We start from the raw sequence: 20723 nt of genomic DNA, 5'->3' as shown, positions 1-20723 counted from the left end.
AAGGGAGAAAGCTGAGTTGAGGATGTGGTCCTTCACCCAAGTAAAGAGCTGGATCATAAATACCTCTCTCTGGGAGCAGTGCCGCAGGAGGGGATATGGAAGAGTACAAGACACAGGCCTATCTACCACAGAGCTTGCAAAAGACATGGAGATAAAACTGAATAATCTAAGAATACAAAGGCATGACATATCTACTATAAAAATAGTATCTGTTGTACTACATAAAAAAGAAGAGAATAAGAGAAGAGGAAGGAAGTGTACACCCTAGGACAAGGGAACAGTAACACAGTGTAAAGACAGACACTGAGGTAAAGGCTGGCAGGACGGCAGAGGGGACAGTGAATAGGCAAGCCTGACAATAAAAGAAGGTACATCTTGGTAATGACTCAGAAAAAAGATATCGAGAGGGGGCCCCAGCTATTAAGAGCTTTAAAGCAGAATATTTCCCACTTGACATTCTAGGGCAACAGAGACACTGAAGGTTTCTGAACAGAAAGGCAGTACCATAAAGCAGTGCTTTCTGCTTTACAAGATCATAGTGTGACATAACCAGAAATCAGACAGAGATCCATTATAACAATCCTACAGGAAGTAAAAAGTGAGGGGCGCCTGGGTGGCTCAGTCGGAGCCCCTGCCTTCAGCTCAGGTCATGACCTCAGGGTCCTGGGATCGAGACTTGCACTGGGCTCCCTGCTTAGTGGGGAGCCTGCTTCCTCTCCTGCTCCCCCTGCCTGCCTGTTCTCCCTCTCTCTCTGTCAAATAAATAAATAAAACCTTTTAAAAAATTAAAAAAGTAAGAAAGTAAAAAGTACCTGTAAAAAATATGTAGACACCGTGATGCTTCCCCCCCTCCCCACTAAGGGTAAAACACAAATCATGAGTCAACTGACCTTAAACCAAAAAGTACATTTATTTTCACAAGGTGAATAAATTACTGAACATAAATGATAGTAATGTAATGTAATTCCATGTACAAACATAGCTACAGAGTTTGCTTTAGGATATTTTTAGAATAGCATAGGTATAATTCTACCGTAACTATGTGCCATTACCTGCACAGTTCCTCATGACGAAAGTTCGTAAACTAATGCAAAGAAAGTCTTTGAACGGCTGTGGTTTAGTGAGTCTTACCCACTTCATATAAAGGTGCCTTAGCATCGGGATACAAGGAATTTCAGGAACATTCACCCCTAAAAACATATACGGAAAGACAAAAATCACAAAAAAACTCTGTATTCTGCATAAAAGTGCAACAGTCTACTTTTCAAGCTGACAATTTGTCCTTCATGGAGATTTTCGCCAGAAAGAATTACCTAATTAAAGCCCATCAAGTCTGGCTTATCTAAAACAGGCTTGTAATGAACAATCTGAGCAAACCATGAACACTCTACTTCGTTAGTTCTTTAAGAAAGGCATATGGAGATGGGATCTTAAAAGTATTTCCACGATTTATACACATGAATCTTTCTCGTAACTCTGCAACTCTTTCAGGATACATACATACGCCAGCAGATATAAAATGAAAACAGGTTCCTGAAAACAAAATTATGCGGAAGGAATACACAAAAGTACTATTTGATTACCAACGCCCACTGTCCCACCAGTGAGAAAACTAAAACATGGGCAGGATAGCTGGCTTCAAATACCATAATACCCAGAGACAGAGATTAAAGCTATTTCTACAAATGAATGAACCTTAACGATTTGTAAATGCGTAGGAGAAGCCAGTCAGCATGACTCTGAGAAAGTGAGAAACCCATCAGTCATATATTTTAATATTTCAAACTGATGAAGGTATTTTATCCTTCAGACCCATAAGTGACTTAACACTATGAGTCATACCTGCAGAGGACACTGTGTGAGAGAAAGGGGATGTAAAGTGGAAGGAAAAGTCAGGAGACAAAGAAGAAAAAAGATAGATAACTTGTAAGTTCTAAAAGGAAGAAAGCAGATCAAGGAACCTGCCCAACAGTTAACCACCACAGCCTCATGAAAAGCCAAGGAAGTGACACAAATATCTGAGAGAAATTCCAAGGACCCAGTGTGATGGCATTTAACAAGGAGCAGCTGGCAAAAAAAAAAAGTTTTTTTTTAACAAGGAGCAGCTGGCAAAAAACCAGTTTAATACAAGTTCAAATTGAAGTTGGTAGAAGCCCTGATAGCAAGGGGACTAGAGAAAGCAAACTAGCAGAGCCCCTGAATGACTGAGTCTTTAGAAGCTAAATTCTGCAGGATGCTCCTACTACAAGGAGTATCCCTTAACCTGCCCCTTCCCAAAAAGCAGCGACCTTTAGCCTAGAACTACGCATATACCCTGTATGGCAGCTGATGGGAAATAAAATTGAGGTTGAGACCAAAGGAAGAAAGGCAGAGGCAAAGAAGTATAGACTAAGACTAAAGATGCAGAACTCAAAAATGTACACTCAGCATCCACCATGATAGTGGTAATTCTGATTAGCAACTTCAGAGTAGAAAGAGTGAGACAGATCCACCAGACAAGGAAGCTCTAGTCTATGCCCAATCCACATTTTGCTTCAAACCCATTCTATAAACAAAGGACACAATTACCGTCTTCCCAGCATGTGCACTAATTTACTATACACATTTACAACACCATCGCGGTGTTAAACTGTTGAATTAATCAAATGAATGAATGCATTTCAACAAAATTTACCAACAGCTTGTACCTGCAATGAACAATGACAGGAATCATGGGAAATATAAAGATATAAAAACATTGACTTTAGAGCTTATATTGTAAATTTCAGATACTACACTAACTTTATTATCTAAAAATCCAGTCTCAAACTAGATATCAAATGCCTAATCACAACCATCCCTTGAGCATGTAAATAAAAGGGGGATAGAGAGCATTCTTCTTCTGCCATAACTGTGCACATAAGCCCCAATTAAGACCCACTCCTTACCATCCTGCTGCACTCCCTATACCACCTGACCCAGTTTCAGAAATTTCTAGTCCTTAAGACCATCACCAATGCCCAGAATGCTTAGAACAGAGCAGATACTCAACAGATATTTAAATAAAATATGTAATAAATAAATATTATAAGTCAGACTACAGTAACAGGAGTCCTCCCAAAACCCTTTCAATAATGTAAGTCAGAGATGGCAAATTAAATTTGAGAAAATATCTGCCCTTATTATCTACCTAGGTAGAAATTATTGGGACACAGACTATTTGCATGGAGAATGTACGCCACAATCACTCCAAATAAGGGGCCTTCAGAAAAAGAACACCCCATTTCCCATTTCTCAGAGAAAAAGAAAAGTAGCAGATTTTTTTCTGGTTTGAACATAGGGGAATGTTCTGCTTGGAGAAGATACAAGTAAACTGAGAGCTATTTGGCTTTTTATTCCTTAGTGTTCTAGAGCTGAGCTGTGTAATAAAGTAGCCACTACTGCATGTGGCTGATAAATGAACCTAAGATAAAAATTCAGTTCCTCTGTTTCACTAGCCACAGAGGGAACCACACGGGAGAGTACAAAACCGTGACACTTGCATCACCACAGAAAGTCTCACTGGAGAACTCTTCTCTGAAGGGTCAAACCAGGACCAAAAGGGCAAAGAACAAGGGCAGAATTCCCACTCTGTGAAATCAAACAAAACAAAGCAAACCACACCACACCACACCCTAGTAACTTTCAAAACTACTCAGATGGTTTTCAAAAACAGAACAGACTGGTTGTGAAGCAGTTATTTCTCTAACCCTCCAGCCCCTATCTAGGACTCCTTAATGGGAAATATAAATTTGTATACATGTCTCACAAGCATTTCTTTGGCCATCATCAATCAACAAAGCTATTTCTAAAATTCTCATTACTCCCTCTCAGTGACTATTCAGTTATAAAACATTTTGAGGTGTCACAGGTGACCCATGAAACATGTACTTACCAACTAAATGTAAAGTCTGAATTTTGGCTCCTATAGGAATTTTCAGTTTATTTTCAGGAGGAATTGGAAATGCTCCATTACGATTACGAAATTTCCCCAAAATATGAACATGTGGCATATATGTCCAAATAGATTCTACCAATTCCAAATGAGAAGTTTCTACACCCTAGAAAATAATGCAAAGCAAGCATAAGAAAGGCTATTAATTTGTATCCAAAGCTTCTATTTCTGTATCTAAGATGCTAAGTATGCAATGGAATTTAAAAGTCTGTTATGGATGAAATCTGCATGTGAGTGAGCATATTTGTTCATTCTTTGATTTATTATTTCATCAATTAGTTGATACCAAATATTCAACTAGGTACACTCACCACTAAGTTTGGGCATGCCTGCAAAGCTTCTAGAACGCCTGGAATGCTAAAAGCCTCATGGCCCCGTACCCTTCGCCTCTCAAGGTATCTAGGGTGAAGGCCATAAAGCTGTTCGACATCTGGCATCTTCTTCAATAGTGTTAGAAAACTGGAATCTGTGAAGCCTGAGAAATTCAGAAGCATTTAGAGGCAAGTTCATCTTTGGGTTCATGAACACTTTATTAGGCGCTTGTCATTTCTGTCAAAAGTTAACAACAAAAGGTTTCCTTTTTAAAGTTTCGTAAGACTAACACTATGGCTGAACAAATGATTAAACAGATAATATATTTCTTTAGTAATAGAGGAAGTGTTTCAGAAATCCCACTTATCTTGAATTAATATTTTACAGAGCTGAGGTTTTTAATTTATGATCGCCTTTTTGTTGCTGCTGCTTTTAAGGCACAGAAATCTTCAATGGGACAACACACATTTAACCTGGATAACTCGCACCTATTACTGCATTGCTAGGTGAGGAAGGACCACCTATCTGATCAGCTCTCTGGTCCAGAGAACCTCTAGGGCTCTGCAGGGCACACAACTAAAAAAGGGGAAAGATATAATCCTCACCTTTAGGAAGTTCACAGTTCTAACCAAAATCCCTTCTCAAAATAGGTTCTCTTGGTCTACCCATTTCTTAAAATTACTTTATCCTGTGTTTAACCACCACTCCCTGGACATTTCAGAGAGCTCATTCTTCTGAAAAAAATCAAGTTAGCTAAGAGAACATAAGTGAACCAAACTGAAGGAATACTGAGCTGACACAAAGCTGTTTATCTGGGAGGCCGACCGTGTTCCATGCACCAGATGGGAATGGAGAGGCATTACTTTCACACCAGGGGTTTTGGTGAGATAAGCAGGAAGACAAGTTTCACACAGTTGATACTTTATTATCTGGGGTGTTTTGTCTTTAACGGAGGTTATCAGAAATCCAATTGTCTGCCCACTAATGACAAAAATATTAACTCTCAAGAATGTAAGTGAAGCCCCAAATCAACAAGTCTTAACATACTAAAGTTTTCAAGTTGTTCTATTTGCACAGGGCTGGTCCAGATGACTGTATTAACCTTAGAATCACAAAACTGAAAATAAGAGACCTCAAAGACCACTTGGTCTGATTATACTAAGAGTTCTTATTATCACTGTGTAGAGTAACCTTCACTAACAGAGCCACTCAACATGCTAACAATTCTATGTTTTCTCATCTATTCTCCCAACCCAATGAAAAAGGTAATCACTGCACTTAGGAATGCAAAAAATAAGCTTGGAGGAATTTAAAAGCTACTGTGTGAGTAGCCAGAGTTCAAAACCGACTCTGACCACTGCCAATGTCCCTCTTTTGTCATACAATACAGGTTGCCTCCCATTGAAAAATGGGTATAGTTCCACCTTCTTTATTGAGATTGTGTGAAAACCCAAAGAGATCACATATATAAACCATAAAGTACTACATAAAAACCTTAGTTATTATTATTACTATGTAAAAACCTTAATTGTTATTATTATTATTATATAGAGAATTATTATTATTATTATATAGAGAATCAGGGCTTAAACTCCAAGTTAAACTATTGCCAGAGTGGCATTAGTAAGCAGGGTTAATGAGATCTTATTCTAGGCTAGAGACTGCCTTGATCCTCTTTTACATTCATTGCGGGGATGGGAAGCCTTGGGTTCACAGGTATTTGTCACAGTCTGAAAGAAGTCAGCAATGTGCAGACAGATTCTTCTCTAATTTGATAAGAGGCAGAAGTGTCAAGGCTAAAGCTGCATCACATGGGAGCTCTGCTATCCTGCCTCTTTACACAGTGCATTAATCCCATTGCCAGAATTCCTGCTGGTCTAACCTCTATGAAAGCAAATCTAATCTAAGGACTGATGGTCATTTTCACACTGTCCTCATTTTTTTTTTCTTTCCTGCTATAAATGAGCACGCTCTGGAATAAAAGGAGTCCTTTTCCCTTAGGATGGTTTCTTTGAAGTATTTGAAGACAACCGTAGTTAGCCTTCCACCAAGCTAAGTTCTACCCTCAGGTCTTTGCAATGTTCTTCACAAAAAGGTATATATACTGATAACTAAGAGGGCAATTGATAAGAGTTACCAGTTGACTGATGACCCTTTCCAAAGGCTATACCACCCCAAACTGTAAAAATATTCCAGTACCGCAGAGTCCTATCCGGTTCCACTTCACTTCTGCCAAGGTTCCCCCCACCACCACCACCCTCATCCCATTTTCAAAATATCAGGATCTGGATAATGCTGATAAAATGTCATTAAACAAGACATTCAAAATTGGTATACAACAATAACTAAAAGTCACTAGTTAACAGATTGGTGTTAACTAAAAACAAGCCTTGATTGGCCCTTCATTTTAATTCTTCCCTTTCAGGTGTATTCTGTTTAACGAAGTCATCAATGTTCTTTTCTGGTCTCTTTACCTGAGATCCACTTGTGTGCTTAGGCTACTAACTCTGAATTCTTCACCTACAAGACCAATGCCTTATTTGAGAATCTCTTAAGACCTTGTACAGCCTTCCAAAAGTGCTAAAGAAATGAAAGTGCCAGAAATGCAATTTCTGTGGCTTGCTAGAGCAGCTCTACACAAATTAATATCTGTTTAACTGGAGGATGCCATTAAGGGGTACAGGGAACCTATGAAAACCTGCATCATGGAACGAAGGCCACTTTGTCTAATATAATAGACGTATGTTAAGTTCTCCAGTGCTACATGTGTGGAACGGGCTGATATAGTCCCTTAAGGAACAAAACCAGTAAAGCCTCAGGCAAAACACATTTTCTCAACCCAAATGAACCTAACTAATTTAGATAAATTCTGCCTCCCTACCTACAAAGTGACTTATATTGCCTATCTTAAAGACAAGTAATGTTTGGTGGGAATATTACGAGGTTCCAGTAGGACTCCAGGGTACCTTATAGGTTAGATCCACTTACCACTCGGCATGTATTCCCACCACCGCCCTGCACAGAGATCCACAACCCTCACCACTCTCAGATATAGGGTCACTGCTTCTTTTAGCTTCCTGGAGAGACATTCCATACACATGATATCCTGCAGAGGGAGGTACCTTTGTGAGAGAAAGAAACTCATATTTATCAAGTGGTAAGTATTTCCTCTCACCAACAGGTTACTTTTTGTCCTTCTTCCATTCTCCTACTCCTTGAATGAAATAAGACCTTAAGAATATTTGCAGGGTTTTAAGATTAACATGCACATAAAGCTGTTCACTAAAAACAGATGAGTCAGCAAATACTCAAGCATCCAAATAAATACTGAGTTCTCTCCATATTTGCTAAAACCTGCTTTGCTCCTTTTAAGCTTTTACAAAGAAAATCTCAAGAAAAAAAAAAAAAAGGAAGAAAAAGGATCTCAGTGAATTTCAAGGCCTGATGATAAGGGAATCTGAGAGAGAACCAATCAGTTTAAACATGGCCAATATAATTTTATAGCTTTTACAGAAATCATTTCCTGTAGTAGCTAAAAAAAATTCCTTTCTGCTTCCTCAACACACCCAGAAACTCTATCTTCTCCATCAACATACATGTACCAACTTTATAGTATATAATTTTTTCCCTAGATCTTTTTACCGTTTAGATCACACACAAGTATTGCACTAGCATTAAATGAAAACACCTCATTTCAACTACAATTTCCTCTTTTCCAACTTTCCATTATCTCTTCCTTCTTGAAACTTTTCAACTAACCTGTACTTTTGTTGTTTCCAATAAAAGCAATATATTTCGAAAGATCAGAAAATCTCACCTCTCTCTCTTCCTGAATACTCCTCCATACACAACTAAATTAAAAAAAAAAAGAGTAAAAACTACCCTTGACTAAGCTTGTATTGTATCACAGACACTGTACTATAGTCACTATTTCACAACTTTACCAAGTAGGTGGTTCTTTATTTGCCCTCCCCCAATCCATTTTCTTTCTTTCTTTCTCTGCTAGGCTGTGTTACCTGCCCTTCCCGCTATCGGGTGATTTAGGCCAACACATACCATGGGCAAAGGCTTTCTGCTATTCCTAGTCTCCTAGGTGAATCCTTTAGCACTCCTTATTAGCTCCCTTAACCCCATCTAAACCTCTATAAATAGTCCCTTCATTAAATGATCTTCAAATTCCAGTCAAGTGTAAATAACTTGTTTCCTGCTAGAACCCTCACTGACATAGCAAGTGCTATTTACAAGTGGTGAAATCAGCTCAAAAAAGTTAACCTGCAGAAAATCAACAGCTAGAAAGAGGAAGGAAGAGCAAGGATGTCAACACAGTTAGGTCTGACTCTAATTCCTAAAAACTAAGCTAATTCTAAAAGAAAAGTCCAAGTATGCCTGCTGAGCATTTCTGCTCCATGTTTGCTACCTCTGGACACTCTCTCTTCCCCTTCAAACTATTTAAAGAGAATAAAATAAAATGTAATTTTCTACAAAAAAAAGCATTATTGCTAACTTAATTTACAGTCTCCATAACTCAGATTTAAGTAGGATAATTTCCAGAAATTATAAACATTTTATAAACAATGAAAAACAGTCAATTTGTTTTCCGAATCAACTTATACGCTGAAGTCTTTTTTCCTCAAATCACTGATTGTTATCCAAAGTATATGCCTGAGTAAATATACTCCCTCTAAATCCAAACAGATCATAGTCTCATGAAGATGATCTTACCTCGTATTTGCCCTGAGGAAAAGAAATGTATTTTTTCTTCAAAGATATATAATCGAAGAGTTGTAGGCATTTCAAATACATTTTTAAAAAGATGTGACACGAGATTCCACTCCTTCCATTTGAATGTTCTGCTTAAATTGCAAAATATTATCATATCCACTCTCAACTTAAAATATGGCCAATTTGTTTATAATATGCCTTCCTATTATTCAAATACCTAACATACATCCCTAGGAACAATTTTACATATGATTTCTTCCCGGATTTTAACAGCTTTATTGTTTAATTCATTGATGCATTTAGGATTTGGTATCAGATATGCTTTTTTTACTTTCTCCAAGTGATTCCTGGGTTATGACATCATCACGGATTAATCCACTCAGCTTTTCCTCACCGATGTGAATACCATCATAAACTAGATCCCGACATACGTTTGAATCCCCACATGGGGCTTAATATGGAAACGGTTTTACCCAGCTGTCTGCTTAACATCTCTAGTACCAAATCTTCATTGTTGTATTGTAGGTACAATTGTTGTATGGTAGGGTTAGACTCCTTTCCTGAAGAAACTTTCTGAAAAATTTTCAGACATTTTTCCTCCAAATGAACTTCAGTATCATTTTGTTATGTTAAAAAAATTCTGTTATTTTGGACTTCCTATTCCCGGACAGAACTGAACTGTGCCAAAACTATGCTATGTCACACAACAACAAACTGTAGATGATAAAGACTAAAAGACTAAAGAAGATAAATCCAAATTTATGTTAGAAAAGAGAAATAAAATGTCCGTGGTTCCCTAAAGTAGCTCTGCTATCTCTATTTTAAATTTCCTAGGATGCCCAAGTGGTTCAGTTGGTTAAGCGTCTGCCTATGGCTCAAGTCATGATCTCAGGGTCCTGGGACTGAGTTCCGCATCAAGCTCCCTGCTCAGCAGGGAGTCTGCTTCTCCCTCTCTCTCTCTGCCCCTCCTCCAGCTTGTGCTTACTCTCTCTCTCTCTCTCAAATAAATATTTTAAAAAATAAAATTTCTTTTTCTGCAAATATTCAGTAATTTTCAAAAATCCAGAACACTTCTTTAAACTTCATAAATGGAAATTTCCCCTAAGTAAATAAAATAGTGGAAAATCCAAATGCTTAGAAAAGTTCATTGCAATTGTATAAGAGAAAAACTGAAAAACAATCCAGACATCAGACTACAAGAGAAAAGTTGTGTCATAGTGACTTAGTTATGTCACAATTATTGTGACATAGTCAATTATTGTGTCATAGTGAGCACATAGTGACATAGTGGTCATTATGAAGACCATATAGCAATATGAACAAAGGCAGAACGGGATCAAAACCATCAACAGTCCACAAGCATTTATGCTATGCAGTATACGGAGTGCTTCAAAAGCATTATCTCATTGAATCTTTATAATAACACCTTTATTGATCCCTGGTCCAAGGCAAGTAAATGAAAGACTCATGATTTAAACTCAGGTCTCCAACTCCAGAGCCAAAGTGTATTAGGGTTGTTTATTTAAATGGATAATGACTGAAAGAAGAAAGCAGGGGAAACTGGAAGTGACAGGCTTTTGGGGTTTTTTGTTTTGATTTCTTTGACTTTTGTTTATAATGAAGTCTGGAAAAAAACTGTAATTTAAAAGAAGATTTTGGAAAAAAATTTACTATAAAACAACTTAATGTGTGCACTGCATACAGTAATGATGGGTATTATTTCATGAAACTTTGATTCCAATCACTTACATATACGTGCGTATGAAGAAAATGTTTCTCACTGTGGGCTGTAGTCAAAAAAGTCAAACACTGCCTTATGTTGTACACACATGGTACTGTAATAACAAAAGTCAACAAATCAGTCACTACGAATTTCGAGAAGCCTGAGATGTTAATGTAGAAAATGGCTATACAATAGAACTTATTGCAACCAAGTAGTATTCTCTATCTTCACTGTGTAAGCTGTCCTACATAGCAGCCACAAGACATACAGGCTAGTGTAACTGAGGAAGTGGATTGATTTTTAATTTAATTTCACTTCTATTTCAATGCCACAGGTAGCTAATGACTACCATGCTAGACAGCGCACTCCTAGAATTTGCTCCTACTTACACGCGATGTGGGGGGCGGGGGTAAAAGTCAACCAAACAAAATCTTACCTAAAAATATGGCAAAGCACTTCATGTGAAAGTTGATTCATATAGTCCTTTGTTTCATCAGATATTGTTTCCTCAATGATTTCATTATTCATGAGACATGTTTTAACACTTTTCTTTCGTGGACCCATTGCTGTGTTAGCTCCAGTATCAAAGAACAAATCTTCCCTCTTGATAACTTGAATTCAAAGCACCTGAAAACAAGCAGAGAGTAGAGAAGATGAAAGCATACCAACTTCAGACTCAGAAATGATCCCAAAAACCTAGTTTGTAAAACGTTTATTTTATAATTTATAAAAGAGAAAGATACAGACTACATTCAAATTAATAAAAACATTACACAAAATGCACAGAACATCTTTTTCTGAAAAGCAGTAGAGAATATAAAAATGCATTATTTAGAATGAGCAAAAAAATAAAAAATAAATAAAATGGAAGGAATCCGGAGTTCTGGATTCTATTTTGTACTGTTGCTTCTTAATTAATCCACTCAACTTTCCCAAGCATGAATTTCTTCACCTGTTAGGTAAAATAGTTAAACTAGGTTAACAAAACCCCTTCCAGTTCTGGGATCTCCTGATTCTAGAACTGCCCCTGACACAGAAGGCAGAAGAGGAATATTGGGTTCTAGTCCTGGATGTGCCAAACTACTTTTATGAACTCGAGTCATCTTTTAATTCTTCATTTTCCCACCTATAAAGTGAGGGAATGAGACACTATCAGTGGGTCCGAGGTCCCTTTATAAATCTGATAAAATATACAGACCTTTTGCTCAAAAACTAAACACTATTTATGTACAACTTCAGATGGAGAATAAAATCACCCTTTTCCCTCTCCTGTAAACATTAAGGAGCGAAGGTTAACTCACTTTTGTGTCAAATGTACGTATATTTTGTCTGTTTTTAGAATAAGCTTTGGTGACAGAGGAAGAGAGGTGAGGAGGGAGAAAAAGGAACGGATGGAGGGTGGAAGGAGAATTAAAGTCAGATGAGCAAGCACCCAGAGGGCTTTGTTTTATTTTATTGGTCAGCTTAAGAGGGAACCATGTAAAAACAGTGTCCTCTAAGTAGCATGATCAACTATCACTGGTAAAATTCTCCAAAATGCTTTGGACTCAAACTCAAAGAACTCTAGATGAGAGCTTAAATTGCATCATGCTGCTGTGATGCACGCAAGTGCAGTTCCAAATCAGTGCTTCTCTAAAATAGTACTGGCTCCATGTCATGGACCACATTTTCCTTTTTCCTAATTATAATCCTTTACCACTGAAACTTTCTAAAGCGGACTTTTTATTTTCCTACAAAGTGGACTCAATAAAACTTAACCCTTTCTTGATGACCTCAGGACATCTATATGAATATCCATTATATTCTATGATACCTCTCCTCAGGAACTACAGAAGTCTGTGGAGTTCTTGGGAATTCTTTGCATCGCCAATAAATGGGAGCAAACTGCACGACTAAGTGAATCCTCCAATTTCCTGTGCCTGTGTGTGTTCTGGTCTCTTCCCTCACTGACAGGTCACTGGTTGTAATTGCTCACAGGTGGCAGCATGCTCGCTTCTCCCTGCATTCCACGCACGCACACGTGCACAGACATATCCCTATACCTACCTCTAAGCCCCCCTCTAATTTGTTGTCTCTTCAGCCACGGCTTAGGAAACCAAAGAAATACCTTTACACAACTGTGTGTGGATTAGTATCAACAAGCACCAGCAGTACAGACCTAAGCGATTCTGCAGAAAGTAGGTGCGTGAGCTATACCTTGCACTGAATTTGTGACCTCTCCTTTGCCTTCTCAATGTCCATCCCATTTTGGTTACCTTGGGAGAAATAAATGTTTGTACTCAGAACACCCCACAAAAACAGTTACAAATATACTCCTCTGTTCCTATCACTGCCTACCTTTTCCTATTCACCGCTCTTTCCCCAGCAAAATCAATCTTTCCATCTTACAATGGCTCCCAAAACTGCTCTAAGGTTATTTCGACTTCCTCATCATGAAATCCAATATACCCTCTTCAAGGCTCCCCTACCTGACCCATTTGTAGCATGGGCACTGTTAACCAGTCTTTCTTTGAAACGCTCACATCCTGCGACCCCCAAAGTGACATCCTCTTGGTCCTCTTCATTCCTCTATGAGCACTCCTCAGTCTTTTTTGCCAATTCAACCTAGAATTCTCTTCTGCCTGAGACAACTGTATCCACTCTGTATTCCACTACTGCTACTACAAATATACTAAAAAAAAAAAAAAAAAAAAAGAATCCACTTCTGGCTCCTCTCTCTCCTGAGTTCTGACATTTACTTCCTCTTAGAAACCTTCATCTCAGTACTTTGAACATCCTTCAAAAGTATGTCCAAACTGAACTCTCTCCACAACCACCCCCTCCCAAAACACATTCACAGACAGACAGACACACACACCCCTACTTTCCCTACTCTAGTTTACCAGATGCCCAAAACAGAAACCGTGAAATCAGCCTCAATATTCTGGGATCTCTCACTTTCCAGGCACTCGATTGGCTATTCTTACCAATCTTACCACAATACTGCTCTTGCATCCCCTTCCTCGGGCTTTCAGGCCTCTATCAACCCTCACCTGGATGACAATGTCTTCCTCAGTGATTTCCCTAGAGCCTGGAACAAAGCCTACAGCACAATATGCCGACAATAAGTAATTTGCTGAATAAATGCTTACCATACCATACTCCACACTGAAACCAGAATTATGTTTTTAAACCATTCCTCTGACTGCACATTAAGTGAAAAAAGCAAAATGTAGATCATTCAAAAGCATTACCTCATTTGCATTAGAGAAAAAGGACAAATATGCTTGTGTCTGTATGGGACGTTTCTGGAAAGGTCCACAACAAAATATCAACAGTGGTTACCTCTGGGGAGAACAGAGGTTTAGTAAAGTAACAAAGATTATTTTTTCTACTCTTCTCCCTTATTTGAACATTTAGATTTGTTTTGCATATTATACCCCTTAAAAAACAAACAAAAAACAAATCAGCCCACAAGGAATCCCAGTTTCCACAGGATAAAATCTTTTTAATTTCATCCATGGCACCTTCCCAATCTCATCTTTCAATCCTTAACCACTTGTTCTTCAGGACACTCACTCCTGCCCCACCAGCAACCTTAGTTCCCCCAAATATTGACCTTTCATTCCTAATAAGCTATTAACTCCAACTAGAATGTCCTCTCCTTCCCTTTTTTTGCCTAAAACAGCATTAATCTGTTTTCAAAATCTAGTTTAAGTGTTAAGTCCTCTGTGAAAACTTCTCCCCTCTTTTGAGCTCCCTGTTGAGACTTAACATGTGCTTCTCCTACAGAAACTTGTGTAGTATTTTTTTGGCCATTTTCAGCCAGGAAAAGGGAAGGAATCTTAGTTTCCTGCCTCTAGGTGAAAACAAGTCTTTGCTCATAATAAATCCTCAAATATCTGATGTATGAACATCCATCAGTCTTTCCATTATTCCAGAGGCATCCAGTAGCTTCCAGGCTGCTAGAAACCATTGCTCTCTGAGCATCCTGTTTGCTACCACAGCCCTCCACAATCTCAGTAACAAGCTTATAACCTAGCAAAATGCAACCAGATTTTAATCCAATCAGGAAACACAAAACAAACAGCTAGGGGCACCTACAAATGCCTCAACAGGACTATTAACCAGTTTTGACCAATCCAACCACCGATGAATTCTCCAGCTATCGTATTTTTAGCACATGCTTCACTTTTAAGAATCTTGACAGCTCTAGCCTTTCAGGAATATGATGTTTCCAACTTTTCATCCTGTAAGTAAAAATCTTTCTTAGTCTTTCTCCCTTCTTTTTCTTCACCAAATCTCTATCACAATTTATACCCTCATCTTCTGATTCTGTATTTTGCTGTTCCTTATTATTTTGCAAGCTGTGATTTTGTGGGAATCAGATTTAATGCTTCAGTGTACAACCGACCCTTGAATTTTTAAACCAAATTGACTGCATCTTAAATATCACTGGTTTATAAATGTTCTCTTGTTTAGGACTCAGAAGTACTTACTCACAGATACGACTTTACAGAACATTATGCAGAGATAGGGTCCCTAGCGAGCCCACAAAAATCTATTTAACTTACAGTATGCATTAACACTAACTGTCGAAGGGCCTAAATTAGCAGCATTTTTTTAGGTGAAATTATACGTATATTTTCTGTATGATGCCTAGAATTGAAGACTTATTTATGTAGCTACCTACTTGGCAGTGAGTGGAGTAGTGACTCCCCTGCAGGAATCCCCTGGGGGACACGTGGAGATGAAGGCCAGGGTAAAAGATAAGATCTCCATCCCACATGTAGGGGTTTAACAGGTCAGGACCCACAGTCAGGGGAAAGCCATCAGTCCTCTCCAAGTAGGTGTCCTGGAACTATCCAGGAGACAAAAAAGCTTCCTTGTTAAAAAGAATTCATTTCTTTGCCCCTACCACCATTCAAACTCCGTAAAGGAAAACAAAATTATTTCAACTAAAGCTGGCTTCATCTTCATTGAGGTGGCTATGCTGAGAGTAACAAAGGCCTGGCAACTCTGTGTGAGAAGAAAACTGTGCAAAATGAGCAAAATCCAAATGATGATGCTGTCTCTCTTGTCTGTGCACTCCCTCTCTTAATTGCTTTTCTTTTAGTGGGATAAAGGACAAAAGCAACTGAGAATAGAAAAATAGCCTTCTGTATCTTGGTTTCTTCCTACCCCTAGAGCCCACATATCACCATTTGCCACTTGAGAAACTCAAAAAAGGAGGGAAGGTGCAAAGCAGCAGTAGCTTAGAAGGGAAAGGGCTAAGAAGAAAAAATCCACAGCAGGTGAAGATGAAACACTGAAGCAGATCTAGCAAAGGAGTCATAGACGGTAAGAGAGAAGTGAGTACAAATACATGATGAATCTATTTTGCAGCACTAGGTGTTATTTCTAGGGCCAGCCAAGTTCTGGAGACTCAGACTCCAAATCACAAAGAAATGTCATTTTGACAGAAGTCTAGAATCCCAGAATGTAAAAAGCTGAAGGGGCCCTCAGAGGCTACCCAGTCACATAGTTCTTAATTTTTTGTGGGTCACAAACCCATCTGAGGCTATGGTAAAAGCTGCACATCTTCTTCCCAAGAGGAAAATAAAACATACTCATGCACGATGAATTTCATACACAATTTGAGGGGCTTCACAGATACATCAAAGTTCATCCAGAGGTCCTTAAGACAAGCTCCCTCAATTTTCAGATGGATAAACAGAACCAGAGAGGATAAGTCACTTGCCCAAGGGCATGTATTAAGTGTCTTCAAACTTCTCAGCCTACATTACACACCCTATCATCAAGTCAGGCTCTGCACCTCAGCTGTCCCTCTGCATTCCAGAGCTATGCCCCAGTGCTCTGAGATGGGCTTCTGGATGCTCTGATAGAATTTCTGCTGGCCACACCCTGCTTCACAAATTAGGGTTTGTGGTCCATCTAATTTAAGGTCCCACACCACAGCTTTTAGCAGTCCTGGGTATCCTATGGTCTTTCGGTGGCTGTCTGTTTCGCAGACCTTAGCCACTGGAAGCACCTTTATCGTCCGGGTGGTGCAAGTACATTCTAAGTAGTAACCTGAGTTATCTGTGTGTATTCTTTAAGCCAGGGAGTCCTTCCACAATACAATTTCTCTTAGGTGTGCTCTCTTCTCCTTCCAAATGGCCAGTCAAATCTCCTCTTTTCCCAAACAGAACTATACTATCCTCTATTAATTCAGTTCATTCTGTTTGCCCCCAAATTTATCCCCATCTATTTTAATCCCTAACCCTTAAGGCTATCTCCACCTCTTGCAAGGGAGGCCTAACATTTCCTTGCAATATCAAGTTCTTTTCCTTTTAATCCTATTTCCACTGTAGAGGTTTTAGTACCTACTATTCACAATTCTGACAATTGGTGATATCTACAAAAATCCTTTATGAGTCCACTCCTTCACTTCCTAAATGTCTAGTATAAAAATCTTCCTATACCTCTACCATCTTGTCAACATTCTCCACCATCCCTGACTTATTCTATTAATTAATCCTTTCCTCAGACCACACCAGGCCTTCCCAAGCACGTTTGTCTCTTATTAACACACTTTACAACGAAGAGATAAACTAACTTACAACTAACCAGAAAACTGTGGGATCTCTTGTCCGATAGAATTTTCATAATTCTGAACCAATTTCTCATTCTGTATCTAATTAATAACAATTGTATGGAAAAACTCCTTTTCTTGATAGCTGTTATCTGTTCATCCATTATCTACCCTATCATTTACTGCCTACTAAGTGCCAGGTGTTGAAAAGTCTGTCTTCCCATGAAACTTACTGTCTTAGAATGCAGGTAGACTCTAACACCAGTTTTTTTTTAATAACTCAGTCATTTCCATTACTATAATCTAAATTATCTTTTATTACCCTCACCAAAAATACCCCTCTCCCATTTAAAACTTCCCAATATCTTCAATCATCCATCTGGTCGAGGGCTTTCCTGCCGCTCAGGTTCTAATGCCTTTCTTTAGTTTCTATTGGCTTCAGTTTGCTCATATCAAAATAATCTTGCATGTCACTTAATCTGACCTAACATCACAGATCCTAACATCAGAGAGCTTCCATGCCTACTACCCAGGATAGCCTCTCTTGCCTAAAGAGGTGCCACAGCACATCGACCAAACTGCTCAAATAAAAAAACAAACATAGAATTCTAGTGCCAAAAGGATCTAGAAATCATCCAGTCCAACCCTTCACCTTCCAGATAAGGAAAAGTGAGACCTAAAGGGGTAAGCTGGTTTGTCCAAAGACACAAAGTCAGAAAGTACAAGAGCTGAAGCAAAGATACAAGTCTTAAACTCCAGTGCAAGACTAATTTTATTTTACTACGTTACTTCGCCTTACTGAAAAGTCGTTTTTCCTTTTTCTCTTATTCTATGCCTTCATATCTTTTTCACTAAAGTGTGTACATGGAGGCACACATTCATTTAAACAAACACACGCAAGGGGTGCCTGGTTGGCTCAATTGATAGAGCATATGGCTCCTGACCTCAGGGTTCTAAGTTTGAACCCCATGCTAGGTGTAGATTATTTTAAAATAAAATCCTAAAAAATAAATAAACACACACACACACAAAGTCCATATTCACTACCCTAAGAGAACATAAGAAATCACAGCATTGTAAATTTTAAAAGGAGGAAAGAACCCTTAGGGTCACCTAAACCAGTAACTGTCAGAAATTAAAAATTACAAGCACAGATTTTTTCAGTCTATAGGACTACACAATATGTAGCTTTCCACATCCCACCTCTTCTCTCTCCCAGAATATCCTGGTCTTATAAAGCCATTATTTCTTTCTTCAGTTGTGCTGAGAGTATGGGAAAGAGGATTAAGAATCAGTGTCCTAATCCAGTGCGCTCATTTGCCAGCTGAGAACTCTCAAGTCCAGAGAGTGCAAAGGAATTTGCCCAAAGTAACAGCAAGTTAAAAGCAGCTTTAAGACAAAAAACAAGATCTCCCATTCTTCACGCAGGAGTGTTTTCACCCTGCTGGTCTAGATTTATAAAACGAAGTCGTCAGGACAGAGCTTCTCCCTGCACAAGAACCTTCCTAAGTACCCAGTTGCCCTTGGCCAGTTTGGTGCCTGGAAAGAAACACGGTAGACATCTCTTATCGGCCAACTCCTGGTTACCCAGGAGGCAGGGAAAACAAGCTTTTCAGGTCTGTCTCTAAGACTCCTTTAAAAGGAGCTGAGAACATGATCTTCAGAACTGGGAGATGTATCAGAAGCTACTAACATTTTCATTTTACAGATAAGCCAACTGCGCTACAGAGAGGGTAATGCACCTGGGCAAGGTCACACAGGGAGTCGGTGGCGAGGTAACACTAAAACTTGAGGCTCCTGATCCCAGGGCTGGCCGCCTCTCAAAAAAATGTACTCATTGCGTCTTGCTCAGAGACATCCCTCGGTACACTGACTACAGGTCTTCCTTAACTTACTGGCTTAAACACTGACAACGTAAAAATCGTAGAATTCGTGACGCTCGGAGTGGGATGGTGTCCCATAAATTGCCCAGGCCAACCCCTCTCCCCGCCCCCAATCTGAGGAAACCCGAGACCCAAAGAGGGTTCTGTATGCTAGAATCTTCGGCCACCTCTGGACAAGGTAAGCAAACCCCGTAACCAAGGCCTACAAGGCCAAGACCCACAAACCCAATCCTTGCTCTCCCGGGAGCTCTAGGCCTGAAAGGAGTCCGAGACCGAGAGCCCAGGCGGTCGGGAGTTCGGGAGCCCCGGAGATCCCACCCGGCTGCCTCCACCCCGCCGACACCCTGCCCACACCCCTCGCTCTGCGGCGTGCTGCCGCTCCCCGGGCCCATTCCGCCGCCGCCTCACCTACGCCGGCCCTCCGTCTGTTATTGTGGTTGAGAGGGAGGGAGAAACGCGACCGACACTTCCCGCGGCCCCCACCGTCTCGGCGCTTCCGCTTCCGCCGCAGCTCGGGCATTTCCGGAGGGTTGCCTTCCGGGGCTGGGCTCGTTCCATATGTCCATGTTGGGTGTGGGACGCTGTCGTCGACTCATGGCAGCCATGTTGAGCGTGGCTGTTCATGGGGTGATGGAGCGCGTCCATCTTTCCGTGACTGCATTGCTGCGCCGGAAGTGCCCAGCGTCTGAGGCTGGGGCAGCAGTCACTTTCTGTGGTTTGCGTCTCACTTTGCTGCTGTCGGGCTTTGGGTAAGCTTTTGGACCTTGCGTTTGACATTTGCAAAACCACTGCGTTCCAGTAGGGATTTTTCCAGAATTCGTTTAGCTGAAAAAAGAAAATCGCCCCTCTCTATTTTGGGGACGTTGTTTCTGCACATAATTAACAGTATTTTATAGGTTCCAAAGGGCTCTCACGTGAGTGTCCCATCAAGAACTCCCTACCACTCTGACAGACGGTTAGGAATCAATCAGTTTTTTCATTGTTTAATGGATAAAATTTTTTCTTCAGAGATTAATTGACTTAATGTCACACAGGTGGACTGAAACTCGGAATTTTACCCTCCACATCCCACGTTCTTACCGGGGCATACATGTAAGTGAAATTGATCAAAATGCATAAACTAAAATAGGTACAAATAACCTTTAGGAAAGTTAGTGTGCATGAGACCCAGTTTGACAAGACACAAGGCCAACTAGACGATTCTGCTGTAAAAGACCTGAAGATGAACTTTGGCGGGGGGGGGGGGGGGGGGGGGGGGGGCCCCTCCCCAAATGTTCTTTGTGGAGGGGGGGGGGGGGGGGGGGGGGGGGGGCGCTGCCCTTCCTAGTCCTTTCTTGATGCCCAAACTGGTTTTTCCTCTTTCTATGATGCTATGGTTTAGCATCATAGGTTTCAGCTTATCGTGGCAGTCACAGTTCTAGCTATGTCATTCCAGGTGTCAAATCAGGTGTCTTGATTTAGGGCTCTGGGAAGAAAAAGCAACAAAACCTCATCATATTTATATACTGTTCATCTTAATCCCCATTTTCACGTGACGTTATTCCTGTAAGTGAAAAT

At 39.9% G+C, this 20723-nt stretch overlaps 1 protein-coding gene across 8 annotated transcripts in view; it reads right to left on the bottom strand.

The window, feature by feature from the left end:
• The window catches only part of FBXO38 (F-box protein 38), a 53766-nt gene extending 34097 nt beyond the window's left edge, over window positions 1–19669 (bottom strand). For 5 of the 8 annotated variants that reach the window (XM_032851476.1, XM_032851478.1, XM_032851483.1 and 2 more), the window contains exons 1-6: window positions 19575–19669; window positions 11167–11357; window positions 7274–7407; window positions 4285–4448; window positions 3914–4079; window positions 1053–1190 (exon numbers count right to left, since the gene is read on the bottom strand). In XM_032851476.1, coding sequence (XP_032707367.1) covers window positions 1053–1190; window positions 3914–4079; window positions 4285–4448; window positions 7274–7407; window positions 11167–11294 — 730 coding nt within the window. In that variant the 5' untranslated portion in view covers window positions 11295–11357; window positions 19575–19669. Of the gene's footprint in view, window positions 1–1052; window positions 1191–3913; window positions 4080–4284; window positions 4449–7273; window positions 7408–11166; window positions 11358–19574 lie in introns of those variants that run through there. The other 3 variants (XM_032851477.1, XM_032851479.1, XM_032851480.1) reach the window with 3 other exon arrangements.
• Window positions 19670–20723: the final 1054 nt, after the last annotated feature.

This window comes from Lontra canadensis, unplaced genomic scaffold (genome assembly GCF_010015895.1).
Source record: "Lontra canadensis isolate GAN:19392208 unplaced genomic scaffold, GSC_riverotter_1.0 scaffold5, whole genome shotgun sequence".
Taxonomy (NCBI): domain Eukaryota; kingdom Metazoa; phylum Chordata; class Mammalia; order Carnivora; family Mustelidae; genus Lontra; species Lontra canadensis.
The sequence above is the reverse complement of the archived record's forward strand: the minus strand, read 5'-3'. Positions and strand labels throughout refer to the sequence as shown.